Below are 14,621 nucleotides of genomic sequence, written 5' to 3' on the forward strand. Positions count from 1 at the left end.
TCCGCGGCATGTGGGATCTTCCCGGACCGGGGCACGAACCCGTGTCCCCTGCATCGGCAGGCGGACTCTCAACCACTGTGCCACCAGGGAAGCCCTGTACTATTCTTTTAACTTTTATATAGGTTTGAACTTTTTCCTCAAGAAAAAGTGGGGAAAAATACTCCAGCAACAACAAAAAAGAAAGTAAGAAATTGAAAGAGGGAGAAGGAGAGAGAAGGAAGAAAAGAGGGAGGGAGTGGGGTAAAAATCTTGACAATTCTTGAATCTGGTTACTGGGGGGTTCATTATTCTATTCTTGTACTTTTTGTATATGTTTGGAATTTTTCATACTAAAAAGTTAATGTTTAAAAAAAAAAAGGCATAGTAATGATCTGGTCCTATTTCCCCATAATGTTTATGTGGCCTTTTCCAGGGGCCTGCACTGGACCATGGTGCTTCCCCAGCACAGCACCTCACTTCATGCCTCATCCAACCTGTGAAGGGGCAGCTCTTACTGTCATGAGTTTGCAGATGAGGAAATGGCTCAGAGAGGTGGGAGGCTTTCCCAACCTAACACGCAGAACTGGATACAGCCAATCTCATTCCAGAGCCTGCGTCCTTAACCCCCATAATGCCTGACCAGAAGCACCCTAAAACATCATCTCGTCCAGAGAGAAACTCACGCTGACTCTGTTTTCAGCTTTGATACCCTATAAGGACCTTTTCTAGCTCCACCTTGTGCAGTGACAAGGACAAGTCCTACGGTTCGGACACACACTCTTCCGCAGCACCTGCTGTGTTTCCAGCAGCATTTCCTCTTGCATCCACTTCCTCTGTCCTAACAGCCGAACCCATGGCCGGATTCACCACCCTGAAGCCTTGCAGCTCCCACAGTGACCCTGCTCCTTCCTAACTTAAAGCCTCACTCCCCATCCGTAGCCCTCCACCCACATTCCTCAGTCAGACATTCTGGCTCCATTCTTCCTGGACTGCGTGACCTTGGGCAAGCGAGCTCACATCTCTGAGCCTCAGCCTTCTTACCTGTAAAGTGAGGCCAATAACAGCACCTACCTAACAGGGTTGTTGTGAAAATCAATTGAGATAACGTAAGGAAGGAACTCAACGTGACGCCTGCCTAGGTCCTGAATAAATGTTCCTTTTCACAGTTTGGCCTCATCTCTCCCTCCCTCCCTTCCTTTTGTCCATCCACTCGCCCCCTCACCCATCCCGAGTCTCCCCTCTGTCTGGCTGGTTGAAGACTGCCTGGGCCAGTCATGGTTCATACGCTCTGTTTACGATATGACCCTTGGCCGCCCCCCACGCCCGCCTGGTGCCTCCTACCCAAGACTTACCCCCTGGGAGTGCAGATACTCCACGGTCTTGCTGATGGTGTGCAGGACGAAGCTGGCCTCACGCTCCGAGAAGAATTTCTGCCGTAGGATCTTATCCAGCAGCTCCCCTCCCCGCATCAGCTCGGTCACCAGGTACACGTGTTTGCCATCATCGTACACCTGCCAGAGACCTCACCATCAGGCCCCTCCCCTTGATGCCAGGCCTGGGCCCCTTGGCCACCAGCTCACCAGGACAGGAAGGAAGGAATGACATGAGGCTTGGGCGTGTGTTCTGCTCTGTGCTTCAGTCACCCTGGCAGGGCCTTCACCTATCTGGGCCCCTGGACAGGATGCTGGCTCTGTCCTGATGGGCAGGAAAGCTCTCAGAGACTGCCTGGGTCTGAAGTGGAGGGCACTTGGGTGCAGCCAGATCAGAGGCACTAAGGGGCCTCCCCATCTCCATAAGCAGAGGAGGAGGATCAGAAGTCAAAGGAATGGCAGCCCCGAGACCAGTCCTAGAGTCGAGGGCCCCCGTCGCCAGCCCACTCTCAAGGACCCCCACTTACATCTTTCAGAGTGATGATGTTGGGGTGCTGCCCGTACCGCAGAAGAATCTCAATCTCTTCCGAGGGATCTCGCTTGCTCTTGTCGATGACCTGAGGAGAGGGGTGCATGTGGTGGTGTCTGAGGGACCGACTCCAGACTCCCTTGCCGCCACAGAGCCCACGCTGCAGGGCGTGGAGTCTCAGCCGCACACCTTTCACCCATCCACAGAGCCTCAGGCACCAACCCTCCCCCACCAACGGGCCAGGGCTACATAGCCCTCCACCTCCACCCCGCCGAGCAGCCTCGGCCAAGACAAGGTCGAAAGGCCTACCTTGACAGCATACTCCATGGTGGTGGCCTTGTGGACACAGCGCTTGCACTCGGAGTAGGAGCCCACACCGATCGTCTCTTTTACCACATAGCCGTCGCTAAAAACCAGGTTCTTTCCGTGTAGTTGCTGCAGGAAACCAACAGGTGGGACTGACCCCGAGCTCCAGGATGCAGAGGTCATCCCCCCAGAACCCAAGGCCTTGGCACTGGGGAGATGGCACCGGGCAAGAGGCTGGAGGTCCGGGGTAGAATGTTGGCTGTGTGACCTCGGGCAAGAATCTGCCCCTCTCTGGGCCTGTTTTCTACACCGTACGATGGGCACACTCACTCTCTCCAGGGTGCCTGGCTGCAGTCTGTGGTTAGTGGGTGCCAGAGGGGGCAGGCAATAGGCCCCAACACACATGGGGTGGTTTGAAGCTCCGAGAAGCCCAGGCAGGACTGAGAGGGATGCAGGAGTCCTGAGCCAGGTCCCAGCCCTGCCACTTACGTGGCGTGGCCTTCAGTGAGTTGCCTCCCCTTTCTGGGTGACACAGCCCACCTCAAGGGGTGTCTCGAGGCTCTGAGACATTAACAGTATCAGATGCTGCTACGGTGCTGAGAGTGTGGCAGGCGCTATTCCGAGCACTTTTCACCAGGTGACCCACAGCCCGTGGACGGCCCTGGTTCACGTCTGTTGTCCACACATCCAGTCTGGTTTAACGTTTGTCCCGACCAAGATATCCCAGGTGGATAATAAATCACATAGTCACCTTAACTTTACACACATGAACTCACATAATCCTCGAAAGAATCCTTGGAGAAAGGTTTTATCATCACCCCCATTTACAGATGAGGAAACCGAGGCACTGGGAAGGTGAATGTCCCCTCCACAGTCCCTGACCTTGGAAGCTCTGACCCAGGCAGGGAGCTCCAAAGTCTACATTCTTTTTTATTGTTTGTTTGTTGTTGTTGTTGCTGTCGTTTTGTGGCCACATGGCGCAGCATGCAGGATTCTAGTTCCCCGACCAGGGATTGATCCCACAAACCCCTGCAGTGGAAGCATGGAGTCTCACCCCCTGGACCACCAGGGAAGTTCCCGAAGTCCACCTCCTTGCCTCTCTGACTCTAAATTTCCTACAGAGCCGGGAAAGTGTGCAAATGGGGGACAAGTGGAAGGCGACCCGAGTGCCACGCCACCCACCCCCGTCAGGACCAGCCACTCCCGGGCAGCACCACCCTGGGCACTCCGTGGCATTTACCCAGGCCCTACAATGTCCTGGCTCTGTGTCAGGAACCTCATAACCGTGTTGTTGTCTCTGTTTTACAAATGGGGAAACTGAGGCTCAAGGAGGCTGGAGGCCCAATGGGCTCCACAGTGGCATCAGGGTTTGAACCCAAACCTATCCAAGTCCAGAGCCTGTGTTCTCAGCCGTTCTGCCTTGTGGCTTCTAGGTGGAAAAGGACAACTGAGCAGCAGCCTCCTGCCCCTCACCTGTACCACCGAGTGCAGGGGCGCCTGCGTGGCCCGAGGCTTGCCGTCATCCTCCATCAGGCCAGTGGCCACGAAGCTGAAGCCACGGAACAGCTGATGGGCACCAGCGCTCGGGGGGATGCCTGGGGAGTCTGCAGGGGCAGGAGAGGGATGTGAGCCAGGGGAGGTACCCTTGACCCGAGGCAGCCCAGCAAAGTGGACCACAGGGGCTCCCAGGCCTGCCTCAGCATCTGGCCGTTGTGGCAGCCTGGGCAGGGCCCCTCATCCCCGGCCTTAGTTAGCCCATCTGCCCATGTGTGTTCAGACCGGCCCAGCCCCGACACACAAGGAACAGAAAGACCCTCACCTCCACCACCCGCCCAGGCCAAGGTACTTTATCCCTTCCCGGAGGCCTCCCTGCCTCTGGTCTGCCCCTTCAGGTCCATCTTCTGCGCAGCAGCCAGAGGGATAGTCCCAACCACAAGTCTACCCCCTGCCTGTACCCTTCAAATGCTCCCCTCTGCCCTCAGGAGAGCCCAGCTCCTCAGCCTGGCAATGAGGTGCTTGTGAGCTTAGCCTCCTCTCTCCCCACTCCACAGCTCAGCCAGGCCAAGCTTCCAGATCCTTAAGGAAGACTCCGAGCCCCTGCACATGCTGTCCCTGCTAACTACAACCCACTCCCTGTCCACCCTTTGAGGCTCAGCTCACACAGCCCTCTGAGAAACCTGGCCTCGTGCTGTTCCCCCAGCCCCTCGCCCCATTACGCTGCACTTGTCGTGCTGCCCAGAGCTGTCCTCATGTCTCTCCCCCCACTACAGCCTGAGCCATATGAAGACAGGGCCTGGGTCTGTCTTCTTCACCATCAATGCTCCCATGGCTGGCACACAGTAGGGACTTGGTACGTATTTGTCAGATCAACGAATAAAGATGGGACAGACTGCTTAGAGAAGTGCTAAGCTCCCTGACATCAGAGATGTGCAAGCCACAGAGAGAAAAGCACCCCCTCTGCTAAACCTGCCCCTCCAGGAGACCTTCCAGAACGAACGCTCTTCCCCAATATCTGGCCAAAATGTTAGGATTTACCAAGTTCCCTCCCAGAAGCCCCCTACTTGGCTTCTAGCAGTAACCCCAGAGACTGAGTGGGTCTATGGCTGAGCCCATGTTTCAGATGAGTCACTGAAGCCCAGTGGTCAGAGTAGCCAAAGCCGATTCCCACACTTGCCCCTGACCTGTGGGCACTGTCACCTCTGCTGCCAGACCGTCTCCACCTCACGTGTTTGCCGGGTCAGATACTTTAGCCCTGACGTGAGTGTGAGCCTGATGTGTCTGGTCTTCCCAGTGGGCTGAAGATGCCCGGGGCAGGGGTCCCGACTTCTCTATTGTGGCCTTCACCCCAACCCCCTCACCCAGGCACATAGAGTCCCGGAGTGGAACGACCAGGCAGAAGGAGATGGAGACAAGGAGTCAGAGACCCATCCACCTGTCTGCCCACACACCTGGGCCTGCCGCAGCCCTGACCACCCCTGTGCCCCAAGAGGCCCCTGACTCCCTGCTTCCCTCCTGTACCAGTCCAAGACAAACCGGACAAAGGGCGCACCCTTGGGCGTGCGGGATGTGAACTCAGTGTCAAAGTAGAAGGTGTCATCGGGTTGTGCCACAGCCGGCTTGAAGGGTGGCTTGATCTCGCGCCGGTACAGCTTCTGCAAGGCGGGGCGGGCACAGTGGTCACCTCGGCACCTCCACAGCCTGCCAGCGGCCCCGTGCAGGAGTCAATGGCCTGGACGGAGCACAGGCTATGCAGACAGGGCATGACCGCTTGCCCTTGGGAGGCCAGCCCATGCCTCCAAGGCCATGGTGTCACCTCTGCTTCTTAGGGGAGGCCCTAGGCAGTAGAAGCCCCCTCCGACCACAGCTGAATCCCTGACTGGGGCTCTGGGGTGGACAGACACACTCACATTCCAGTCAATGGTGGAGTAGAAGACATGCCGCTTGATTTCCTCTGCCCCATCAGGGCCGGAGCCTGAAAAAGCCCAGATGAGAGGTCTGCCCTGGGATGCTCCAACCCGCAGACACCCGCCCTGTCCTCCGAGCAGCCTCGCCTCACTGAGGTCTGGGACCAGTGGCTGGGCTCACGCTGGCCCCAGTCCATCCAGCCATCACCCTGAGGCCTACTGCCCACTCAGCATTTTCCACTGTCTGGAGCCCCTCTATGAACAAGGTCCAATGTACCGACAGGAGAAGGAAAGTCCAGAGAAGAGAGGCCAGGCAACTTGCCCAAGGCCAAAGTCAGGACAGGCCGAACCTGTTCCGAGATCTGCAGGGGGCCCCCACCTCCCTCCCAACTCAGGCCTCCTCTCTGCTGCTCTTATCCCATTGCCCTTGTCAGCCACCAGACAGGCTCTCACTCCATTCAAGCCCAGGGACCTGGACGGGACCTTACAAAGCTGGTCATGATCCAGGTGAACCCAGGAGCCAAGGAGCCAACACATACTGAGCAGCTGCTACAGGCACATTCGCGTGACTTCATTTAATCAACAGAGCTTGAGATCATTGTCCTCCATGGAGACGAGGACCTAGGGCTCTGGGGGGAGAAGTCAACTGCCTTGGGTCACTTCGCTCACAAATGGTACTCACTCGATCAACAGATATCTGTGGAGGGACCACCGTGTACCGAGCAGTGGGGTCCTGTCACGGGGCTGGGACTGGGACCTGAGCCTCTGACGCCTGAGCGCATGCTCCTTCCGTGCGGGGCCTCTGTCCTCATCCCCAGGGGCAGTAGAGATGACTCAGTTCCTGCTTTCCCCCTACGCACAGGTCACCCCACTGCCCCAAACGCCACACACGGAGCCAGAAAGCAGGGTGGCCGGAGGCATTGTCTCCCCACACAAAGGACAACGGCCCCTTTCAGCCCCAGATGCGGCCCCGTGGCCTAGGCCGCAGCTGTACCCCGCTCCCCTCCCCTGAGCTGGGGCTGCTTACCGAGCCGGTTGGCAGGATTCCGCTTGAATAGGGAGCGCAGGAGGCTCTGGGCTTCCGTGCTCAGAAACTGGGGCATGCCTAGCTTTGCCCTGAAACAGCCCCCGGGCCTCATCAGGGCTGAGCCCTGCCCCAGAGGCCCCGTCTCACCTCCCACCTCTGTCCACGTCTAGTTTCCAGCTCAGTCCAGACAAGCCATCCTCAAACTCCCCTCCCAAAGACTCAGGGACTCCCCTCCCACAGGCCCCTATGGATGGAAAGAGAGCCCTAGGAAGCACAATGCTCAACCCAGAGGAGTGTCTCATTAATGGGGAATCTGAGGCAGGTGCAGGGTGTTACTCTGGCCCCCAAACTGGGGCCAGGCGTGGAGGAGACCCTGAGGTGTCAGAGAGGGGCTGGTGCTTACTTCAGAATCAGTGTCATGGTCTCCTTCCGGTCCTTCCCCTGGAAGGGCAGGGAGCCCGTCAGCATCTCAAACTGCAGAGGACAAGGGTCTGTTCAGGCTCTGGTCCCATCTCCCATGCCCCCGACCTCCTCCCACCCCGGCCACTCAGCTCCATGCCTAGGAGGTCCACCTGGATCAAGAACTGTGTCTGTCCCTCCCCGCTCTGTCAATCAGACCACGAGGAACAGTACTGGGGTCCAAAGCTGGGGAGAGGCCCAGCACAGGGCTGGGGACTGAGCCTGGAATCCTTCCAAGGAAGGAAACTGCAGCTGGGTGGAGGGTGAGGCCAGCTTAGCTGCGAGAGGACAAGAGGAGAGCCTCAGAGACCATCAACCACCCCCTTACACAGATGGGGAAACTGAGGCCCGGGGCCTGGGTTGGATGCTTTACCCCTGCCTGGGCACTCACCATCAGCACCCCATAGGACCACCAGTCTGCACTGTGGGTGTGGCCCTGGCGGTTGACGACCTCGGGGGCCATGTACTCCACCGTCCCACAGAAGGAATAGGCCTTCTTCTCGTGGTCAATGGCCTCCTTGCTCAAGCCGAAGTCTGTGGCAAGGAGGGCAAGAAGACACATCTGCAGGACCCCCTGCCTTCCTCGCTGCCACTCCCTGCACACCTATTCCTCCTGCCCAGAGGCCTGAGGGCATCACCCCCATCACACTCAGGAGGAAGCTGAGGCCCAGGGAGGTTAGGTGACCTGCCCAAGGTTACACAGTGGGGAGCTGGGATTCACACCCAGGCCCTTCCAGGTCTGGGGCCTGGGCTTTTGACCGCTTCCAAGCACCTGGCACAGCCTCTCAGAAAAAGCGGATCCCCTGGCACTCAGCCCAGGCCCATCAGGAGAACATCCTGCCCTCCCCTGAAACCGGAGGGGTCAGGTGCCCTCCACTCACCCGTGAGTTTGATGTGGCCTTCCTCATCCAGAAGGATGCTGCAATGGAGAGACGGGAGTCAGGGCCCCCCAGCTGTGGGCCCTCGGTGGGTTCAGGGGACACCATGGGGCCTGTGGGGGTCGGGTCCAGCCCAGAGAAGGTGATCCACCCAGGGCCGCTCATCTGATGAATGCGCAGGTGGAGTGGGTGTTGGTGGTGCCCTGTAGGTGTGTTGCCTACCTTCTTGCTAATTCTTGAAACAACTGTGTGAGGTAGGTACTTTCATGGCCCCATTTTAACAATGGGGAAGCTAAGGCTCAGGGAGGTTAAATAACTCCCCCGGTCATAGAGCTAGTAGGTGGTAGAGACAAGACTTGAATTCGGGTCTGCCTGACTCTAAAGCCACATCTCATTCCACCTCAGCACCTGCCCCTGGCTCCCAAGTTACCACTTGAGGATATTCCGATGTTAAGCAAAATTCTAGAAAGGGCCATATCAAGGAATGACCTTCAGTGTGGCATCTCAGATGTCACACTGGATTAGCAAAAAAAGTAGGCAACACCCAGGCACAGAGGTACCTGGCCCTTGGTAATGGCAGTACTAGAGATCAGGCAGCCCCTCGGGTGAGCCTGCTGCCTCCACCGCTCTGCTCCACCCACCCGTTCATGGGGCAGCCCATCAGGCTGGCTCCGTCCCCCAGCAGGCTGGCTCTGTCCTAGAAGAGGCCCCAGGGCCTGCCTCTGCACACCCTAGGGGGGCCGGGCGTGGCTGGGCCTTCACTCACTTCTCAGGCTTCAGATCTCTGTAAATGATGCCCAGGCTGTGCAGGTGGTCCAGGCCCAAAGCCAGCTCGGCCAGGTAAAATTTCACATCCTCCTCCGTGAACATAACCTGCAACAGGCGGGAGAGAGCTTCAGCTGGGATCGCTTCTTCCTCAGGAACCGGGTCACTGGGCAGTCAGCAGCTTCCCAGTCCTCCTTAGAGATTCCAGTGCCATACACCCTTCTCTGTATGAAGGGGTCTGAAGAGTAAAAGGACTAGCATCCAAGTCACTCATGGTAGCACCGAAATGCAAACAGGGAAAGACTGGAAACAACCCAAGGGTCAAGCAGTAGACTAGAATAAACTCTCTCCCCCACATAATGGAGTGCTACGCAGCCATAAACTAGAACAAGGATTCCTCCATGTTCTGATATGGATCCATCTCCAAAATGCACTGTTGTGAAAAAAGCAAGATACAGAACAGTACTTTGTATGTAAGAAAGTAGGGGTCAGGATTCAGAACACGCAATGAATTGGTTTGTATTTCCAAAGAAACGTGAGAAGCTTAGATAAAAACCAATAAAATGTTTATCTGTTGCGGGGGTGGTAGAGGGGGCTGGAGTGGGAGGGAGACTTCTCTACGAATATTTTTCTTTTCCATCATGTATTATCTATTTAAACATTAAAATAACATTTTAAAAAGTTTGGTTCTCTTCTAAAGTTTAAGTTGTATTAATGGTCCCATTTTTATATTTGGCTCAAATTCTTTTTTTTTAAAATAAATTTATTTATTTATTTTTGGCTGCGTTGGGTCTTCGTTGCTGTGCGCGGGCTTCCTCTAGATGTGGCGAGTGGGGGCTACTCTTCGTTGCATTGCATGGGCTTATTGCGGTGGCTTCTCTTGTTGCACAGCACGGGCTCTAGGCGCACGGGCTTCAATAGTTGTGGCATGTGGGCTCAGTAGTTGTGGCTCGCGGGCTCTAGAGCACAGGTTCAGTAGTTGTGGCGCCCGGGGTTAGTTGCTCCACGGCACGTGGGATCTTCCCAGACCAGCGCTCGAACCCGTGTCCCCTGCATTGGCAGGCGGATTCTTAACCACTGCGCCACCAAGGAAGTCCTCAAATTCTTTTATGTGAGTTCAAAATACTTTTGGTTAACTGGACATAATGTTAAAGCATCTCACTTTCTAGGTGGATTTGGACTTCTCTGCATCCTTCATAGCCCTGCCCAGAGAAGCCCTGAAAGAATGGAGGTGAAAGAGGTGAGAGCCACCCTTAGCTTCCTGGAATCAGGGCAGCATCAGATCCAGAGCCTGATTCTCCTCAGACCATCTTGGGGGAAACTCTCAGAGGCTTTGCCAGGGAATGGGCTCTGTCCCAGGGTGGGTCAGGGACTGCTGGGCAGGTCTGGGGAGTCTCAGGTTGAGGTCTCACTGTCGTGCCAGCTCCATCCTGGTGCCCTGGCAGTGGGGTGTCAGCTCACCTCTTTAGAGAGCCGTGTGAAGAGGTCCCCGCCACGCAGGAAGTCCAGAATAAGGTAGAGCTTGCCCTCGGTCTGGAAGGCTGGGGAGAGGGGAAAAGGCCATGGTGGAACCAGCTGGGCCCTGGGCCCTGCCCCTCTGTTCCCAGCTCCCTTAGCCTGCTGGGTGGCAGACAGGGCAACATACAGGGAAGGCAACAGCCCACCAGCAAGGGCAAAGGCTGGCAGGTAGGGTAGGAGCTCAGGTAGGGTCTGCTGTCTCACCGTAGTGCAGCTTCACCACAAACGGGTGGTTTACATCAGCCAGGATGTCTCTCTCCATCTTGGTCCGAACGCGGTCACGTACTGGTTAGAGGAAGAAGGCGGTTACCAAGGGTCTGGCCACCCAACACAGCTACCCCCAGCCCTGGCTAAGAAGGACTCTCTTTTCTACTTGTTCCTCACGTCTCTCGGCAGTGCCCAGGGCTGGCCCTTGGTGCCCTGCCCATCTCTCTAGCCCTGTCTCTTGCCATGCCCCAAGGAGGCCACTCAGTCCAGCCAGTCTAAGCATCCTGTTCCTTGTGTGCCCTTAGCCTCTGCCCCCGTGGCTCCCCCTGGGATGCCTTCATCAGCCCCCTCTCCATCTGGCATAAAAATCCCCAATTCCAGTCTAGGGCAGATTCTCTGGGCCTGAAATTCAGACTCATGGGTCTCAGCAGGCATCCCACAAACACTTTTTTTTTTTTTTTAAGGAGTAAAAGTCCCGGGACTTCCCTGGCATTCCAGTGGTTAAGAATCCGCCTGCCAATGCAGGGGACAGGGGTTCAAGCCCTGGTCCGGGAAGATCCCACATGCCGCGGAACAACTAAGCCTGTGCGCCACAACTACTGAGCCTGTGCTCTAGAGCCCTCAAGCCACAACTACCGAGTCCACGCGCTGCAACTACTGAAGCCCGTGCGCCGAGAGCCTGTGCTCCTCAACAAGAGAAGCCACTGCAATGAGAAGCCTGCGCACCACAACGAAGAGCAGCCCCCGCTCGCCGTAACTAGAGAACGCCCGCGCACAGCAACAAAGACCCAACACAGCGAAAAATAAATAAATAAAATAAATAAATTAAAAAAAAAAAAAAAAGGCTACTCCCATGTGAGCCCACACCCTTTGAGGCTAAAACCCACGCTCTCCCGGGCTCCCTGGTCACAGCACCAACTGCACCGCGCCGCAGAGTCTGCTCAGCCTCTCCTGCCCCAGCCTGGGAGCCCTTGGCAGCATTCTTCTCCTCCCACCAGCCCTCCTGGGGAAGGACTCCCATCCCTACCAGGCTGGCCTTGGGGCACCACAGCTGCGTCACCCCACAGACAGCCCTTTGTGGCTCCATGACCCCAAGGCCAATACCTCCTATTCTCCACCGCTCCCCACCCCAGCCGGGGCCCGCTTCAGTCGGTCAGTGGCCGCACTGGTTCCCAGGCCGGTCAAAGAGACACGACCCGGCCCAAAGCCCACTTCCAACCACCCTCACGCCCTCTGCAAGTCCAGGGATTCTAGACCTGGGCTCAGCTCCCTTCTCTGAGCCCATCCATCTCTGCGGCCTTGCCTTGACCCAGCCTCTCCTACCCACCCAGCTGCCTCCTTTCCCGGGTTCCCTCCTCTCCTCTCACGCCGTTCTCCACCCCCAGACGTCTCCCTCTGACTCTCCTAGCATTGCAAAGCAACTCTGCTGACAGAACAAGGCCCCCCGCAAACACAGTGCGCTCCCCCTGCCTCCTTCCAGTCACCTTCAGCTACAGTCAGCACTTGGCTTAAGGGGAGCGGGAAGGGGTGGGGTTAATCCCCGGAAGTCTGTTCTTCTGAATGGACCCTGCTTTGCCATCAGCTGAGGTGGGGGATAAGGAGCGGCTGAGAATAAGCCTGTTTCTCTACCTTCAGACCAGGTACTCCTGGTGACAGAGCTATCTCCTCCATCAGACCCAAGGCCCTTGAGAGCTGGGCTGTCTCCAATCTGTGCCCAGCCTGGGCTCCACATGGGGAGGTACCCCCCGCTCACCTTTCAGTGTCGCCTTCTTTAGTACCTTCATGGCATACAGGTGCCCACTATCAGGCCGGGTGACCTTCCGCACCAGGAAGACCTGAGAAGGCAGCCGGGGGGGGAAAGCAGGGGAGGAGCTGGGCAGGGCGCCGAACACATCAGGTCCCATGCTCCAGGTCCCAGGCTGACCTCCAACTTCCCTAAGCACCAAGTTGACCTTGTGTCCCCACTGGGTACCACGGTGACCTCTCTCCTCCTCCCCTTAGACCCATCAACCCTTGCCCTCTGATCTTTTAAACTCCAAGGTGACCCTCCCACCTGCCCTCTGACATGACCAGCGCTGCCCCTCCAGCTGTGGGCTCAGGACTCACTTTGCCAAAGGATCCCTGGCCCAGAACCTTGAGGAGCTCAAAATGGGATGGGTCGGCCTTCTCAGAGCCAGCCTTGACATGGTGCGTGATGGAGATCTCCTTGAGGATGTCCTCATCCTGATGGAGGAACAGAGCTGGTGAGCACGGCGGGCCCCATTCAGGTCAGCATAGGGCATGTCCCCCCAACCAAGTCTACTCCCACCGGATCTCAGCAGACAGGGTCCTGCAGGCCCAACCAGCCAGCTACCCTGACAGGGCCGCCCAGTTCATCAATAGCAAAAGCCGGGGAGGGTCAAACCACCAAGGTGCCAGGTCAGGTGAGCTCCTATTCCTCCTGCTGCTCCAGCCTGTTCAGGCCCAGAGGGATGCCCAAGTGGAAGCAAGCCCAGGCTCTGGCTGAGGCCCACGAACCGGCCCCAGGTCCTCCCTGTGCGGCTCCCCTCCCCCTGCTGCAAAGGTTTTGGTTTTGCCACAATAGGAAGTAGGGTCTGTTCTCATACTGGGAAGTCACAACTGGGCTTTTGTTCCTGGTCAAGATGGAAGATGGGCTCTCTCTGGCTAGAAGGACAGGGCTGAGATACACAAGAACCCAAGAGTCACCTCAGACTCCCCCACCAACCGGGTAAGTGCCAGTCTGGGGTGGGTAGGAGCTAAGGCCAGAGACTCTATGCTCCACCCTCTGAAACTTCCTTCATACAAGTCTACTAGAAAGCCCTTGCCATGTCCCAGTTGTTCTAGGACACCTCTGTTCTCCCTCCCATCTGTCGATATGGCCATGGAGCCCTGAAGTGCCTCCTCACTTCCCCAGGAAGCAAGTCTGGGCAGGGCCCAATCACCCAGTAGGGACGGGCGTGGGCAAGGAGAGCCCAGAGCCAGCTGAGGCTAAACTGGCTTCCAAGGCACCTGCTCCAAGGGCCACAGTCAGGCCAGGCCCAGACATCTGGGCATACTCACCGAGTCCTGCCTGGGGCCAGAGCCAGGGCCAGGGGCAGGCAGAGAAGTCTGGCTGATCCTGGGCCGCTGCTTCCTGGGCAGCCAGGGGAGCAGGGCCCAGAGCCGCAGACGGGGCAGCTTGGGATCCTGCTCCATCCGCCTGGGCTGGGCCGAGGCACCATGGCAGGAGCAGGCAGCGTCCGGGGCTGTTGCGGAGGTGGCCAGGCCCAAGGCGGATGTGCAGGGTGAAGGCGGGGGCTGGGCCCAGCCCAGGACTGCCAATCACTCGGGGCCTGTGGTTTCCCAGCTCCCTTACCACGCTCCCTTCCTCTCTCTTCACCCTCCCCATTGCCTGAGGGCTGCCCTCTGGCCCTCCTCCCCATCCTCCCTGTGGGCCTTCAAAGGGAAAGCCCCATGCCAACCCAGCTACTGAGGAGTAGATAGGTACCCAACAGGGAGAGACAGGCAACTAACATGCAGAGGCAGATAAAGAGGGACACCCAACAGGCAGAGGCAGGCATCCTACAGGTGAAGACAGATGAAGGCGGGCATCCAACAGATGGGTAGGAGAGTCCACATGCCCAACAGGCAGGGATGGATAGGGGCATGTGCCCAACAGGCAGAGGAAGGAAGAACACACATCCAACAGGCAGAGACAGATGGGGACATGTACCCAACAAGCGGAGGCAGGAAGGGACTCATACCTAATAGGCAGAAGTGAACAGAGACTCATACCTAACACGCAGAGGCAGATGGGGACACATATCCAACAGGCAAAGATAGATGGGGACATGTAACCAACAGGCAGAGACAGATGGGGATCCAACAGGCAGAGGCAGATGGGGGCCTGCACCCAACAGGTGGAGACAGATGGGGACATGTACTCAACAGGCAGAGACAGAAGGGGACACGACCCAACAGGCGCCCAGCACGTGACATGTACCCAACAGGTATAGACAGACACTCATGAAGTGGAGACAGAGACAGGAGCTCAACAACAGAGGCAGGTGGGCAGCAGCCAGCATCAGTGAGGCCCAAAGAGACTGACAGGTACCCAGGGCACACACACAGGCAGGAAAGACACACAGACACCCCGAGAGTCAGACTCTGGACTTAAGGGAAGACCTCCAGGTTCTTGCT

The 14,621-nt window shown here is 57.2% G+C and overlaps 1 protein-coding gene across 1 annotated transcript in view; it reads right to left on the bottom strand.

The window, feature by feature from the left end:
- RPS6KA1 (ribosomal protein S6 kinase A1) overlaps window positions 1-13,655 on the bottom strand; it is a 22,570-nt gene extending 8,915 nt beyond the window's left edge. Inside the window, exons 1-16 of the mRNA XM_028487237.2 lie at window positions 13,503-13,655; window positions 12,549-12,665; window positions 12,196-12,277; window positions 10,440-10,520; window positions 10,179-10,258; window positions 8,719-8,825; window positions 7,956-7,993; window positions 7,466-7,608; window positions 7,019-7,089; window positions 6,616-6,704; window positions 5,592-5,656; window positions 5,234-5,336; window positions 3,658-3,788; window positions 2,188-2,313; window positions 1,877-1,966; window positions 1,332-1,490 (exon numbers count right to left, since the gene is read on the bottom strand). Coding sequence (XP_028343038.1) covers window positions 1,332-1,490; window positions 1,877-1,966; window positions 2,188-2,313; window positions 3,658-3,788; window positions 5,234-5,336; window positions 5,592-5,656; window positions 6,616-6,704; window positions 7,019-7,089; window positions 7,466-7,608; window positions 7,956-7,993; window positions 8,719-8,825; window positions 10,179-10,258; window positions 10,440-10,520; window positions 12,196-12,277; window positions 12,549-12,665; window positions 13,503-13,637 — 1,617 coding nt within the window. The 5' untranslated portion in view covers window positions 13,638-13,655. The remainder of the gene's footprint in view (window positions 1-1,331; window positions 1,491-1,876; window positions 1,967-2,187; window positions 2,314-3,657; window positions 3,789-5,233; window positions 5,337-5,591; window positions 5,657-6,615; window positions 6,705-7,018; window positions 7,090-7,465; window positions 7,609-7,955; window positions 7,994-8,718; window positions 8,826-10,178; window positions 10,259-10,439; window positions 10,521-12,195; window positions 12,278-12,548; window positions 12,666-13,502) is intronic.
- Window positions 13,656-14,621: the final 966 nt, after the last annotated feature.

This window comes from Physeter macrocephalus, unplaced genomic scaffold (assembly GCF_002837175.3).
Source record: "Physeter macrocephalus isolate SW-GA unplaced genomic scaffold, ASM283717v5 random_991, whole genome shotgun sequence".
NCBI classification, from domain to species: Eukaryota; Metazoa; Chordata; class Mammalia; order Artiodactyla; family Physeteridae; genus Physeter; species Physeter macrocephalus.